Genomic DNA, 16,623 nt, shown 5'->3' on the forward strand with positions numbered 1-16,623 from the left:
TCATTCAGAGGGTCAAAGTTCAAAAAGTTCTGTTTTCTCCTTCCCTTGTTAGTCCACATTTTGTAAAAAGTCAGCTCCAAACGGGCAAGTTAGATTTTGCCCGGCGTGTGACGTTACCTGCCGGAAACTCCTCCTGACAATCCTCTCCCCTCCTACCATGGACATAATACACGCCTCCTAGAATGTAAGCTCCTCCCTCTCAAACTACCTTTCAGCTAAAACAAACACTGCAGTTTAATATAGAATATATATAATACTTTATTGCCGTATATGTAAATGCAAACTGCACGACTGGACGCCCAAACTGCACTTCTTTTTCTGCTGCTTGTGTCTGAGATCGTTTTGGGAGTCACTGCTCGGAGCCACAAACCCATTGTTTACACCCATCAGCTGTTAGCACTCCGTGCAAGGAGGAGAAGATATCAGCCTGTCCTGGGGTAACGGTGTTTATCTCGGAATTCCGCTGGAATTCTGAGACAAACACATATTACTGGTATATTAACCCATATAAACCAAAAAATATGAAAATGGAACATTTTACTGCTGCAAATGTACAACATATTACTGGTATTTTGTGAACAGGACAGATGTGGTTGGATATTAGATAACACAGAAAAATATGGAAAATATGTATAAATAATGTGTATTAATGTGTCTATATGGTGTTTAAGTGTTCTGGGACACATACTCACCAACTGTAGGAATAAAAACAAACACGGTCTCTTAGAGAGCAAAGTGTCCTGTATTGATTTATTTATCCAAATGTAACCATAAACAGAACATCACAAATACAAGCCCAAATAAATGAAATGCCTGAAAGAGAGGGTGACACTTAACCAAACAAAAATCAATAAGCCAAAAATAAAGTGCAACCCGTTGCAAAATTTAACATGAACCTGAAAAACAAAACAAGATTTAAACATTGGGAGGACAAGGATGGGAATATTATGACAGCAGAATCTGCAAAAAAACTGCAAAAACATTGCAACTATTTTAAAAAAATCTATTTTAGTTCTCTTCTTAGGTCGTGCAATACCAGTTTTGAGTATGTGGAGTTCCTGGGATGCCTGCACAACTATAATCAATCGCTCGGAATTCCGTATGTGTCCTGTTCACAAAATACCAGTAATATATTATACATTTGCAGCAGTAAAATGTCCCATTTCCATATTTTTTGGTTTATATGGGTTAATATACCAGTAATATGTGTTCATATGCATATTTATACCCTCGGAATTACCTCGGAATGCCGGCAGAATACCCGGAACCCCTGTCCTCCTGTCCATCATCATGTGGAATGTTAGATCCATCTCCAATAAAATGGACAAAACTAAAGCGGCACTAACTCGGCATGAGAAGCTCACAGCGCTAACACCGGACTCGGTTGTGGACGGCTTCCAATATTTACGCGGTGACAGGACGACGGAGAGCTGTAAGCGGACAGGAGGGGGTCTGGCTGTTTTGTAGTAAGGACATTGATGTGTGTGACCCTGTGGAGGAAGAGGATGTTCAGCCGCTGACAGGATGATAAAACATTGTTTGTCTGACTCGTAATCACAATAGCCATGTGTTTTACTGTAATGTGCAAGAGTGTGTGCATAGAAAAAGATGATCACTAGTGATCAGCTGTTGTGTGTGGCTCGCGTCTACAGACACGCCCACTCATGAATATACATAAATAGGCCGCCAATCAGCCCGTTTTGAAAATTACTCTGGAAGTGACTTTTCAACGGCTAAAACTCAGGAAAACAGGCAAGTTTAGGAAAATAAACCTCAAATACTATGTTGTTGGGGTTCTTAGAACAAATGAAAAAATAGCATCATACTGGACCTTTAAACTGGCAAATAATGGCCATGACGGATCGTGAATTTGGTTAAATTGGCAAAAAATAAGCATGATATATGTTGAAAAGAAGTTAAAATAATGACAATAATGATATAATGATATTAGGTGGGAAAATTGGTGGAAAGATTTTACAAGTCCCGAAAAAAGAAAAAGCGATGAAAATAGGTTAAAATTTGGCAAGTTTGGTGTAGCTGTAGAAAACGGGTAAAAATAAGGAAAAATTGTCTCAAATTGTTATGATAGTAAATAGTCTTAGTTTCTTGAAGGCTTCTGACAACCCCCTTCCAGTGTCTCGCGACCCCAAATGGGGTCCTGGCCCCAAGATCAAAAACCCCTGATCCAGACCTCAGTTAAAGGCCCATCCGTGCATAAATAATCTTTTACGGAGTCGTCCAAGATGGAACAACTAAAAGGTACATTTTCTATAAAAACTCAGGTAGAGCATAAAATGAGTCCAAACTGAGTTCTTTAGGAGTCATGACACTTTACCTTTTTTAACATTGTTCCACAGCTGGTCTTTGCTGGAGCACTTCTCAAAGGCTTCTGGGAGTTTCACTGAACCAGTACAAAGGTACCAGAACAGGATTCCAAAGGCATAGACGTCAACAGAATTATCATATTTTCCTGTGAACACAAATGATGGAGAGTTAGAAGTAGCTAAACGTGGAGCATTGGGTTCAATAACACGTAGACGTAAAATGAGCCCAGCCGATGTTTTACTTAGTGTTATCCTACCAGTAAAGAGCTCTGGAGCCATGTGGATGGGAGTTCCCACGATGCTGCCAGACATCATAGCCTCTGGTTTACAGAAGCCGAGGTCAGTGATCTTTGCCCGATTCTGTTTGTCCAACTAGAAGAAAATCAAAGTAAGGGAGAACGTTGTTTACTCAGCTGAAAGAAACAGGCCAGGATTAAATCATCCTTTGTTTGTGAACTAAATTATTTCAGTTTTGGAATAATAACAATAAATAATAATAATAATAAACTTCTCTTTAGTCACCTTAGCGACAAGTGTGTACCAGTCCAAGCTATGATTCCTTAAATTCTACCACACTGGTGTAAATGCAGTGCATTTTAAATACTACTACAGATTTTTATACACTCTTTTCCAGTGAATGTTGATCAATGTACAACAATTGTTTTTAATTATGAGCTAATCAGGTCCTGTTGCAAATCAATGCATTTGTAAAATCTGGTAAAATGGGCGTCGATCCATATCTTAGAACACTTTCTTCCAGTTGTGTTCTCTGTATTTAAATGTAGCATCTACATACAGCAGCTGTTTGTTCAGAGATCTTAATAGTTTTTGGTTTTAAATGTAATTTTTTTCTTTTCCATGCCCGCATTTGTCTCATTCAGTGCCATGTTTTCGAGACAAACATACATGTTTTTTTGTTTTCTACTTTGCATAATACGTAGTAATAACTAAATGTATTTTTTTTCTTAAAAAGAAAAAAAAATGGTTAGTATTATTTGGTGATCCCTCTTATTTTCTATTGTACAATTAAAATTGAGCTTTAGATAAGCAAAAGTACATTTTATCTGATTACTCAATTAACTGATAGAATACACGACTGCCAGAATATCTGATAGCTGGAATCTTACATTGGTGGCAGTGGCTACAGTTTTCAGACTCTGCACTTTTGGATCATATTTAATTTAAAGTGAAAACAGCTGGATTAAATTATGAGAGGACAGGAGAAGCGACTACGTTAATAGATTCTCTTTATTCTAAAAAAAATGGTTCCTTGATAAATAATGCAGAGGCCACTGACTCAGTTTTCTGCTGATGTAAATGTTTATTTAATGTATTTATTAAATGATTAAAATATTATTAAAATATAGGATATTGTTAATTTGTAGTTTTCCTTCTTTTTTCACCTGGTGGGGTTTATTCTCTTCAGGACTTTACACTACAGGTCAAAAGTTTTAGAACACCACACTTTTTCAATTTTTTTTACTGAAAATTATTTAGCTTATAGTGTATTGCACTCTGAAATGAAAGCATAGAACAAATAAGCAATTTGAGTTGAAAAACAAGTAATGGAATCCATGAACAATACTGTTCACTTGATGAACATGATCAGGGCCGTGCAGAGACCTTTGGAGGGGCAAGTGCTCAAAGTTAAAAGGGGGCACATGGACCCACCATGCAGAAACATACCTTGCAATATAACCAGTTGAATAAAGGAGGGGTGAAGATACGGCCTATATCCACAAAGCCATAATTCAAGCTGTGCATTCATTTAGGACACATGAAATAGATAATGTATTAAGTTGAATTCAGATCACTTTAACTGTGGCTACTTCCTGGAATACTTTCTTTTCAGTTTTAGTCAAATTAGAGGACAAAAATGTAACAACTCTGACACCTCTTTATTTTAATTTTACAGCTTTAGTTTTGTTTTCTAATCTCGGTAAAAGATCACTAGCAGTGGTCATCTCCTGGGGGGCGTTGCACAAAACCAGGATAGGATAGTGTGAAAAAATCAGCTATCCTTGGTAAACTTATCCCCAAGTCAGTTTTATGCAGGACCAGTAACCATTTAGCCTCTACTGCTAATCTGTAACCATGGTGATTTAGCCTCTACAGCTCACCTGTAACCACGGTGAGTTAGCCTCTACTGCCAATCTGTAACCATGGTGATTTAGCCTCTACAGCTCACCTGTAACCACGGTGAGTTAGCCTCTACAGCTAACCTGTAACCACGGTGAATTAGCCTCTACAGCTAACCTGTAACCACGGTGAGTTAGCCTCTACAGCTAACCTGTAACCATGGTGATTTAGCCTCTACAACTAACCTTCCTGCAGAGCAGGTTAAAAACCAGGATAAAGTTATCCCCGCTGTGGCTCTGCTGTCAGTGCTGTGAGAAATGAGAGTTTTACAGTTTTTATACATGTTTCATCACCCAAATATTATAGTCATTTCATTTGTCCTTTGACGTTTGAAAATTTTGAAAAGATACAGAATAATCTGACTTTACTCATTATGACTGCAATGTAACTAATAGAAGATATTTTTTCAAGTATGTCCCTAAAAACAAGAAAATGAATACTGTACTGCTGGATCTGAAGGGTTTCACATTTTTCTGACTTCACTTTTTAACTTTACAATAACTCCTTTCATTTATTTTTCTGTCAGGCCTCAAGCTATTTTGTAATACTAATAAATCCTGCTTGTGGAATTGCTGTCAGAGGTTTGATTTAAACTGATTATTGGAGTTATGTTTAAATTTTTTTGTTAAATTATAGATATATACTTTTTTTAAGTTTATCATAGAATAGAATAGACCTTTATTGATCTCCCAGAGGGGATATTCACAAAAAAAAGAAGCTTAATTCATTCAACGGGATGCGAACTCGGGTCTCTTTTATGGAAGGCAATAAATCTACCACTGAGTTAGTCCATTTATATCACAAATACATAAGCTCTATTTGCACAGGATTAGTTTTACCCAGGGACCACAGAATGTCTGATGTTAATCCCATGCAAATCGGTGTCAATAAATTTGTGAAGTAAAAATTCCCCCGCAAATTACCTTCTATATTTTTCTGAACTCTGAGGTCCTGTGATAATACTAATCCAATGAAAATAGATCTCTTTGTGACTTGGACAAAAATGGGCGGGATCTGATGTGTGATTATGCGTTGTTTTGTTTCCGGTGTCTGTGTTTACCTCGTACTTGAGATTGATTATGAGCATATATGCGAGCATCCAACCCTAACCCTAACCTAATCCAATAAACTAATAAAACACATGTCCGTTCACTTTGAAAACAGAAATAAACAAAACTGAAACATAATTATTATTTAGCAAAAATTCATTTTCCAGTAGTGCGCATATATGCTCATAATCGATCTCAGTACGAGGTAAACAAACCGTGACACCGGGACACGTTTATTTACTTTTGGCAAAGAATGGAGGCTACATTGGAGTGTTTACAAAACCTTTTGTGTCTCGGTCCAGCGCTAAGAATCATTTTTTTCTTTCTGTTTGTAGCTTTGTATTTAATACAATTGGCTAGCACTAGCAGTAACACAGCACTGAGCTGTGGTCAAAAGCCTGCAAAGTTGTTTTAACATCAACTCACACACAGTTTCACGTTTTCAGATGTCCGTAAATTTCAGCAAAATCTCAGGCTTAGGTTATCCCGTGCGAATGCGCCACATAAAAAGCAGACGTTGGGGGGTCATTTATTTATTACATGTGGTCCCTGGGTAAAACTAATCCCGTGGGAATAGTGCTATAGCCGGCTTTACTAAGCCTGCTATGTATGTGTGATATAAGGGGCCTACTTATGCATTAATATGCAAAAGTAGGCCCCAAAACAGCTGTTTTTAGAACTGCTCAGAAAGTCACTTTTCAGAGGGCTAAAACTCTGGAAAACTGGCAAGTTTGGGAAAATAAACCTCAAATACAATGATGTTGGGCTTCTTAGAACAAATAAATATTGGTGAAAAATAACATATTACTGGACCTTTAAATAATCAAACCTCAGCACCTGCTACTAACGACTAATCTGAACTTACAAGAACATTTTTCAGCTTGATGTCTCTGTGTAGGAGACCCTGACCGTGAAGGAACCGGATCCCTTCCACCACATCTAGAGCGATCTGAAGCCGCTCCCTCAGCGACAAACCAGCCTGTTGGAAATGGAGATATGAATAAATTCAAAATGTGGCACAAAGCAGTAAAGGGGGATTAGAACAATATTCCAAAAAAATATTGGTTAATCAGTTAACCGAAGAGCAAAAAACTTGCACTGCTAAAATCTAGCAACAACAGGGTTCTCGCCAGCGCTGTTGAGCGTAGGGGCCCCCGACATTGTAATTTTGCTCCCCTACGAAGTAATGACGCCCTCTTTGTTCAGTTTCCAGCAACGTGGGGGGATTTTCTGTTGTTTTTTTCCTTTTTTAATTGGTACTGTTGTAATAATTGTTGCACACTTAGACACAAAAGGGACTTCCAGGCATGCACGGGTTGTTTGAACTCTTTTTTAATCTGCATAACCGAAAAACACATACATCAGCCGCACCATATATTCAATACAGGCGATTTGCTCGGATGCCCCGTCTTCATCTGAGGACCCCTACCGCCACTTAGCTGCCCCCAATGCTGCCTGTATGCACCATCCAATATAAACAGAGCTTCAACCGGATGTAGCGTCAGCAGCACATGAAGCTGCTCGACATGTTTATAACTCATAACAGATCATTGTACATGCACGCATGGATGTGAATACGATCGAGACGAGTTCAGCCTTAAAGAAAGATCGGCTTCATTCGGGTTGGACAGGTTCGGGCAGTGTCTTCTTTATTCAGCGTGATTAAGCTCTTCTGTGTGTATCCTTCGTGCACAGGAGTGCCTGCGTCCTCTGTGTGTGTGTGTTCCAATATCACTGCAGGTCCCACATAATACCTCATTTACACTTGAAAAGCGTATCTTGGAATCAGTCTTTTGAATAAAATTTTATTTCTTGTCTCGACAGAGTGTATCTGTGAGTATTTATTAGTGGAGGACTAATACTAAGCATGAGTAACTCCATAACTACATTCATCATCACCTTCACCAATTCAATAAATAACTTTTAGCTTTGAAGTAAGGCTGGAATAAAGAACAAAAAACAACAAAAAACCCAACTTTAGCTTTACTTCACTAAATTTGGCACTCAGAGTTAAAAATGTCAAATTTTTCCATCTGTCGCACGCCACGTGATCCCCTATGCAGTGAAAAATTCCTGGTGAGAAACCCCAACAACCTTTTCATTTGTATCAGACAAACATGCAGCTCATTGGTCACTATGACACCATTCCCTTTGTTATTCACTCCATCAGGTCACCTTAAGGCCTGTGTAGAGGTCTCGGTGCAGCCGCTCCATGATGAGCAGCACAGCGATGTTGGATCCTCCTCCATACGTGTGATCAATCACAGAGCCGTGCAGGTCGACCAGACGCTCGTGTTTGGGCAGAGACCTGAGGCAGGACATATGAAACACCATTAGCATATCCCTAAATATCAATTTCATATTGGGTCAAAACCTTATTGTCGGACCCACTGAGCAATATTAAGGTGATCCCAACAGCCCAAACTGCTTTGATATAACCTGGGAGCAGTGTAGCCACAGTGTCACATCGTATAAATCAACAGGTCTCCATATGTAATGTTCCTCATTCTTTTAATACCATTTCTATAAAACACACTCAGGGCAGGGAGGAGTTTGTGTCACGGCATCTTAATCAAACGCACCTTGTGTAGTGAAACTCCAACGCCAAATCATTCCAGTGTTTGTCATCAGGCGGCACCACAGACTTCAGGGCACATGGGTAATGTCCTCCCCAGCTGTCACAGAAGTACACAACTCCATACTGCCCTCTCCCCAACTCTTTCCCCAGCTTGGGTTTGCCTGTGGTAAATGATGCAGACACTAAGAAACAAGGAAATGTTCATACACAGAACAAAAGCTTATTGTAAATATTTACATAAACTTGTCTGAAACCTGAACCTCTGAGTCACCACGTTCTAAATCAGAGAACGCACCACACACAATTAAAATGACAACTGATTTTTTTTTTAGACGTCTAAGACAGGTAAGTCTAGAAAAGTGTTTCTAAAATGGGGGTACGTGTACCCGTACGCAATGGCACTACAATTAACAAATGTCAGTGTCAGTCTTGGTCCCAAGATGACCGGATATGATAAGAACTATAGAAATAAATCTAATCAGAAGCCACTAAATCAGGAATTTTCAACCTTGAGGTCGGGACCCCATGTGGGGTCGCCTGGAGTTTAAATGGAGTCGCCTGAAATTTCTGAAACATTTAAATAGGTTTTTGAATTTTTTTTTCTTAAAACAACACACAATCTTAAACAACTGTATTTCTGTTTTTTCACTTTGTGAAATATAAATCTAGGTTGGAAACCACGGCACTAAATGCGGTTTCTTTCCACTTATTTACAAAATTAGATTCTTTCAAATGTGTGTTCACTCGTTTATTCCATCATTATGCTCTATAGTTGTTTTTAAATAGTTTTCTAAGCAAAATGTTGTAGCTGGACAAAGGAGGTACTTGGATTCAGAAATAAGACAAAGGGGGTACTTAAGCCAAAAAAGTTTAAGGAACACTACTCGAGTCTAGACTAAAAAAGTGAATTTTTAACTCGTCTTTGTTAAACTTTTCCCAAACACTGGTGACTCACCATGCAGCAGTACGTCTCTCAGGGAGCGGCTTTCCAGAGAGAGACGAGCCAGCCGAGGGGCGTGGTCTTTCCTCACACGCAGCCACAGATCCTCCGTGCGCTCCAGACGCCCCGTGTGTCCTTCCTCCAGCTGCAGCACAATGAACACAACAGGTTTCACAACAGAACTCGTTTGGCAAGACATTCAAGAAAAAGGTCATACTTCAAATTATTGAGATATCGGATTTTAATTTAATTTGTCTAAACAAAAAGTTCCACTTTGTACAGGAAATCCTGAACAATCAAAGTCAGTGTGAAACGCACATTTTATTTCGTGAATCTTTATGCCAGTCTGACCTGTTTGAACATTATTAAAGCGTCAGAGGGCAGCCTCACCACTATTCTCCGGTCTAGACTTAAGTGCTTTTTTGCGTGCCTGCAGTTAAGCGCCTCTCTCCTGAGTGTATTCTACAGTCCAGGCTCTTAACATGCCCACCGTGCGTAAATCAACCAAAAGCGCGTAGTCTGTGAATAAAGGCAGTCTGAAGCAAAGGAGGCGGACTGGACCATGATGTCATTTTTTTGGGCCGTCTACAAATCTCGGAACTTGGAGTTTTCCTAACAATCCGTGAAAATGATAAAGTGCACTCTTAATTTAAAATGCCTTCGTTGATAAATAATGTAACAGGTTGCTTTGATCAGATTACTGCAGGGTGAAGATCGGACACATTTTTCTGTCTGAGCCACAGTTAAAATCTCTTTTTCCCTCAATATTAACGCCAAATTAATGTTTGTTTGTGTGGAAAGCCTGATTTTATTAACTTCTTACATTCAGAAATGATCAGCGCGCATTAGTCATCATCATCATCTGTCATCAATGTTTCACTTGTTATTTACTCTGTAGTGAATCAAAAAGTGGCTTTACGTTATACACTGTTAAAATAGTTTAATCAGTCTGACGTCTTGTTTCATTTACTGAGCTGTAGCAGCTGATCAGCTCCGCGACACACACCCTTCCAGGACAAGGAGTGGACGGCACGGATAAAATATAATTAAATGTAACACTTTTTGTTCTGTCTAGATTGGTAAATGTGAACATAGTAGAAATGCTGATGGTCAATCCTTTGGCGTGCTTGTGTGACTCCCCCTGCCACCCCTATGACAGTGTCAGTTTGGATAGATTCTTTCTGGGAGTCTCTTCTGCAATATTATGAGTGGGTGTGGCTTCAAATGTAACCAAGTCTAAACTTCTAGTGTAATATAATGTTTCACCTTATCGGGGCGTTGCGCTTATTCCAGGTTCAGTTAAGCAGACGGGAGAATATGCGCAAGGCCAGATTTGAATGGGAATGCCCACATTTCAGGGCCGCTCCACCAAGACTCCTTAACTGGGATGGAGGTGCGCAGTGACTGACTTAAGCACAGGGGGAGGATAGCATGTAGCCAAAAACTGCGCCGTTGTACGGCTTTTTTTTTTTTTTTTTTAAACTTATGCGCATGGGAGAATAGGGCCCCATGTGAACGGACCTAAAGATGACTAAAGTGACCTTAACCTCTGTGGTGAGGTCATCGGTGGTCTTGTTTTTCCAAACCCACAGAGTTAAAGGTGAATAATCACCATCAGCTGCATGTAAATAAACACTCCCTCGTCTCTAAATAAATCAAGCAGCAAAACGCTGTGAATTATGTGGAATAAGTTAAAGTCTGACAAAAGATTGAAGAAAATTCTTATTCACGAGTACTTTTAAACTTTTGTCCCCTTCACCTTGCTTTGAGCAGTGTAAATATTGTTGTTATAGTAACACAATAACCTATTTTTTCACATTTCTACAAGCATTCTGTCACTTCAGTTATTTCTAGCCATGAACCAGTTTTATAATAAAAAATAAAAAAATTGGGGTAGCAAAACAAAAAGTGATCCTAGTTGATTTCTGCTTATTTTTTCTTTACTAAAATAGGCTCTGCTGTAATTTTACTCACATTTTAGATTAGACTGTACAGTAAAGTGATGAAAAAAAAAAATCCAAAACCAATTTAACAATGTATGAAATATATGTTTTACCAATATACCAAACATTTTACAGCAGCAGGTATGGACACAAAAAAGGCAATGAAGGATTTTAACAGTCCAGGTATTATTTAACAGGAAAAAATAATAAATAAAATTGCAAATAATAAGAATACAATGTCCATTTTAGTGGATTCAATGCTATTTGTTAAAATACACAGTACATTGAAAAAAATAAACAACTCTCACACATTCCAGGGTGTGAGAGTTGTACTACTTGAATTATGTATACCCCATATGAGAACCAATCTAATGCAGCACATTCCCTTTACGTGTACACAGGAACGTCAAATCTGCAGCCGCAGTATCATGTTCTCATGTCAATATACAAAAACATCTCAGAGGAAAGTTTACCACCACTTTAATAAATCAATGCAACAAAGACCTCTGAAGGCAAAAAGGACAAACATGGCCCGAGCAATGTGTGAGACTATGAGACACCCCATCAATATCACATCACAACAAAATCACTATAATTCATTTTAAAAATCACACTTTTCATATTAGGGCTGAGCTCCTGACTCCTCTCAGCTCATCTAAGCCCAAATATAGTTTTCTTCAGGCCCGTCACAACCCATCTCTGCATTCATGGAGGAGCTGTGTAGTAGTTACCATGGGAATGTGATTGCTGATGGCATGCGTCATGTGATCAGAGGTAGTGCTGCTCTTTGCATTCGGTAGATAAAAAGACAAAAACACAAAGATTGAATAGTTTCTAATGATTCCACCATGACAACACTAATGTAAGTTTTCCACCACTCCAGCTGAGCCACACGAGTAGGGAAACTGCTCGAAGAACAAAAAGACTTAAAGTAACGTGAAATTGTCAAAGACAAAGGAATCTAAGATCATAAGACTCACACAACTGACACAGTCATGGACATCAGATGTCCAACCTACTTAGAAACAATTGTTCAAAACGCAGTGTTATGACAATAAAAATGTTTTACTGAGTCCGTCTTCCAAACAACCTGATCTAATACCCAGCTTATAATCAGAGCACAGTGCTCTTAATTCACTCAGCAAATTCTTCTCAGAACATGATGAAAAGGATGAAGTCTTTCTGTGCAAATTAGTGTAACAACGAGCTCCCATTCCTCTCAAAACTTATCTGACCACCTGAATGAAGCCATATGCATAAGAACTGAAAACCGGGAGAATAAACAGGATGTTCTCCACAGAACTGACCAAAGGTTTTTGTTATTTACAGGTAAATAACAGCAGGTTAGACACACAAAAAGCTGGTATGAAAAGCTAAGCACAGCAACCTCCCTACACAAGTACCAGTAACCATCTCAGTGGTAGATTCCTGGGGAAGAAGAAAGCCATACTTACTGGCTGAAGAAGCTAACTATACTGCTGTGGAGTGATCATGAAAGACGGACAGAAAGGAAACCATCAATATAACTACAGACTGAAAGTTCTGTTTCCTCCCTCCCTTGTTATTCCACATTTTATAAAAAGTCAGGTCCAAACGGGCAAGTAGGATTTTTCTCGCGTTGTGACATCACATTGTGGAAACTCCATCCTGGCTTCTCCTACCCTATAGGAATATGAGCTCCTCCCTCTCAAACTACCTCACAGGTGAAACCAACACTGCGGTTTAATACAGATTATACTTCATTGTCATATATGTAAAGCTACATACTCAAAATGTGTTCTCTGCATTCAACCCCTCCCTGAGGAGCAGTGGGCAACTTGATATGATCTGACGTGTTTGTGACCCAATGCGACGCAGCGGTTAGACAGAACAAATTATTGCCACCTTCAATGCACCATTCCTGTTGTTCGGAGAGGTGAGGAGGAGAAGAACGTGACTTAGCAGCTGAACACTCCAGTGAGTGTTTGAAACAGATAACTGACTCCGCTGCTGATGTGATAAACACACTCTAAAGCAGAGTTTGTTGGACTCACAATCACAATAGCCGCTTAAATAATCCTTCAGTACTACCTGATACAGATTCATGGAAAATTAAACGGTACCATTTTTCAGGACCTAAATCAGCCTTGTGACTGTGAGGGAGTGGAAGAGTTGAAGAATTTCCATTCAATTTCAGGACCTGAACATAACATTTGTTGTCAGTGTGTGTGTGTGGGTGCGTGGCCCTTTAACTGCGAATTAATACGCTGGTCGCTCGACCACTGTGCGGAGTGAGGGAGCGCGTGTGACCGGAGCAGATTGATTATAAGCTGTATGCCGTTTTCTGAGTGATTGGTAAAATAAATGTTGCAGCTGTTGAATTAAACCGGAGTCCCATGTCATACTCAATGACTGTGAAGCAAGGGAATTAAACCCGAAGCTGAGGATAGCTTCAGCCCCCAGAGTGAAGTTAGAATCCTTTGTCAATTCCGACCAGAAGTCTCTGGTATGAAAGCGGAAGTAAACGGGAGCGCATCACGCCGCTCTAGGCTCGGCTGAATAAACAAAACAAGCGCGCACGACGCACACACACATAAACACACACAGACGCTAACAGCAGACACTGCCCGCACTTTCGGAGCCAGTAGACTGGGGAAGAAATCCAGCACTCAGCTGCTCTGCTCCAACCAATCTACATTTTTGCCGTTTGCTCATAGGTTGTCACCTACAAATGTGAGTGAAATAAAGCAAATAAAGCAGTGTCACGTAAAGCAAACAACTCTTCTTTTTAAATAAGACAAAAAAAACAATGCAATGGGAGCATCTACACAAAGTTTCATCACGACAATGACGGAATTGATCGGATCACAATTACATAAAATGCAAAATATCAGCCGATCTAATACAGCCAATCAGATTGGTTTAACGCCTAAAAATCACTATTGTAATAAAGCTGTGGCATAATATCTGCGTCTACAGACACGCCCACTCATGCATAGGCATGAAGGCCCCAAAATAGCCTGGTTTTAGAAGCATCACAAAATTGACTTTTCAGAGGGCTAAAACTTTGGAAAAAAGGCGAGTTTGGGAAAATAAACCTCAAATATTATGTTTTTGGGGTTCTTCGAACAAATAGAGATGGGTGAAAAATAGCATAATACTGAACCTTTAATGTGCTGCACATGGATACTGGAACTGTACAAGATCAGGACACTAACAGCAAAGCTAAGAGTGTAAGAAAAAATCGATTTGGCAATATTTCACCGCACGATTATCGTATCAATCCAAAAAAAATACAAATTGATTTTTTGAATCATGTTTTTAAACAAAAAAAATGTAATTGCGCTAACATATGCATAGCATGTAAATGCTCATTCACTAGGTGTCAGTGAATGCATTTTAGCTTGGAAGTTGATTGCACTTTTTTTTCATAAAACATACTGGGTCTTTTTATAGATGTATCTGGTTACTTTTTTTAAAAAAAAAAAGCATTAAAGAACTTGACAGAACCAGAATCTGTTGTAGAAGCAAAAGTGAAACCTTTTTGAAAAACACAAGTTGACAGTTTGATAAACATACCACTTGTTCTTGATTTACAGTTAGTTAGCATTTACTTGTTCTCGCAAGTTTATTTCATAAAATTTTGTACTTGTATAGGTGAAATTTGTAATTATTGATATTGCGATATATATATTGTAGTGTTTTGTATCGGGATATATCGTAATGTGACATGCAAATTGTGAATCGTATCAAATAGTCAGATTCATGGTAATACACACCCCTACTAACGGCCTTCAAAAAGAACTCAATGAGAATGTGAAAGATAAGGAGCTCTGACAGAAATTAGATTGGGTCCAAATATATGTGTGCTGGTTTAAGGAGAAGATATAACTAACCTGGCGCAGAGAAGCTGCGAAAGCCTCATGGGAGCTGTTCAGTCGGGTCCTGAACTGGGAGCAGATGCTTCGGGCCAGCTTGGCAGCACTGAGGCTTTCTATGGCGTCCTGGGCTACTTTACGCTTCCATTCTGGAGTGATTTGCGGAGGGTTAACAAACGTTATCCTATGGATTATCTGTCAGGAAGAGACAGCACATGAGGAATCCTTATCCATCCTCCCACAGGTGATCCACAGGTGATGCAGTTTCTAATGAGCCTGACCTGTTTGATTTGCTCCCAGACGAATCTCGTGACCGAAGATCCTGAATGGAAGGTGACCTCTACGTGATAGGCAGCATTTAATAACTGAGACCAAATAGAAAACAGTAAAAATGTAAACAGTGCACTGTAACCATACTTTAGCAGCTTTTGATACCTTAAACACAGTAATACTCTGAGCAATATGTAACTGTAGTCTAAGAATGTCTGAGCTGTATTTAGTGATTTTTTTAAAAGAAAATATGTTGACAGATGTAGAGATAACGTTTCTACCTTAAAGTGTACAACAATAATAAAGTAGCTTTCATTTTCTAAGCAGATTTTAACTCCTTCTATGATTTCACAACAACTTTCAGAGACGATCACCTGTTTGAGGTGATTAGAAGTAATGTTGTGGACTGAATCAAAGTTGGTCTTTTCCAGACTGCTGAGACATCGCTCCAGGGTTCCTACAAAGCTCTCCCTCAAATAGTCCACCGAGCTGATGAGTTTATTGGCTACGGCCTGGTTCAAGCGCACCACAATGAGCTCCTGGATCTGGTGGATGCATGATTTTATCTCCCTTGATGTAACAGGTTCTCCGTTGGTTGTTACAATGACATCTGAAGTATACAAAAACAGTTTGTCCATTAAGAAACATAACAAAACATTTGCGTTGAATAAACACGTGACAAACCGTGGGCACAGCTTACTGTTGTCTGTTTAAACACAATAACACACATTCTTCCTCTAGGGAATAGCGGTAAGTGGACTTGATTTATATAGCGCTTCTATACCTACACTGAAGTAGTCCCAGAGCGCTTTACAATATCAACTCTTTCACCCATTCACACACCAATGAGACTGAGCTGCCATGCAAGGCACTGGTCAACCACTGGGACCAACTTAGGTTGCCCAAGGACACTTCTACACATAAACAGGTATATACTGTAACTTCTGATGAAAGACTTATCTAATTTAAACATTCAATTAAGACAAATGGTGTCAAAATCAAAAATACAGACAAGCACTGCCTTCAAATTCATTCAACCCACAGAAAACTATTCCTGGTCATTGAAGACAAGTCAGCTGCACAGTTAATTTAGCTGAAATCAACTATCAACTCAAATGTCCATGACAAACACAACAATGCAATACATACATGCAAATAGCCGTGGATGAAATGTACCTTTCTTTACTAACTGATCTTGGTGATTTATTACTTTTTTCATGTTGTAACGAATACGAACCTGTAAACTCTAGTTTGGCGGCATCGTCTAATAACTGCTCCTTCATACTATCGAGTGTCTCCACAATCATGTCCTTCATTTCTTCCTGCTTGCGGTTAGCGATGGCCATAAGAGAGGTGAAGAGTTCAGTCTCTTTCTCACGGGTGTACTCCAGCCGACGAGGCGTTATCTGCAAGTCCCTCTGCATGTCAAAAGCCTGAAAGTGAGTGAAACAGAAGTATAAAGTCAGATGTGGTTCCAGTGGGTAAATTGACATCCATTTAAACACGTAGAAATACAGATCAAC

The 16,623-nt window shown here is 39.2% G+C and overlaps 1 protein-coding gene across 1 annotated transcript in view; it reads right to left on the reverse strand.

Moving 5' to 3' along the window:
• The window catches only part of dstyk (dual serine/threonine and tyrosine protein kinase), a 29,540-nt gene that overhangs the window by 981 nt on the left and 11,936 nt on the right, over positions 1 to 16,623 (reverse strand). The window contains exons 4-13 of the mRNA XM_028445864.1: positions 16,338 to 16,533; positions 15,475 to 15,710; positions 15,112 to 15,195; positions 14,849 to 15,025; positions 9,046 to 9,175; positions 8,095 to 8,251; positions 7,688 to 7,820; positions 6,378 to 6,491; positions 2,582 to 2,696; positions 2,336 to 2,470 (exon numbers count right to left, since the gene is read on the reverse strand). Of these exons, the coding sequence (XP_028301665.1) occupies positions 2,336 to 2,470; positions 2,582 to 2,696; positions 6,378 to 6,491; positions 7,688 to 7,820; positions 8,095 to 8,251; positions 9,046 to 9,175; positions 14,849 to 15,025; positions 15,112 to 15,195; positions 15,475 to 15,710; positions 16,338 to 16,533 (1,477 nt within the window). The remainder of the gene's footprint in view (positions 1 to 2,335; positions 2,471 to 2,581; positions 2,697 to 6,377; positions 6,492 to 7,687; positions 7,821 to 8,094; positions 8,252 to 9,045; positions 9,176 to 14,848; positions 15,026 to 15,111; positions 15,196 to 15,474; positions 15,711 to 16,337; positions 16,534 to 16,623) is intronic.

This window comes from Gouania willdenowi, chromosome 5 (assembly GCF_900634775.1).
Source record: "Gouania willdenowi chromosome 5, fGouWil2.1, whole genome shotgun sequence".
NCBI lineage: Eukaryota > Metazoa > Chordata > Actinopteri > Blenniiformes > Gobiesocidae > Gouania > Gouania willdenowi.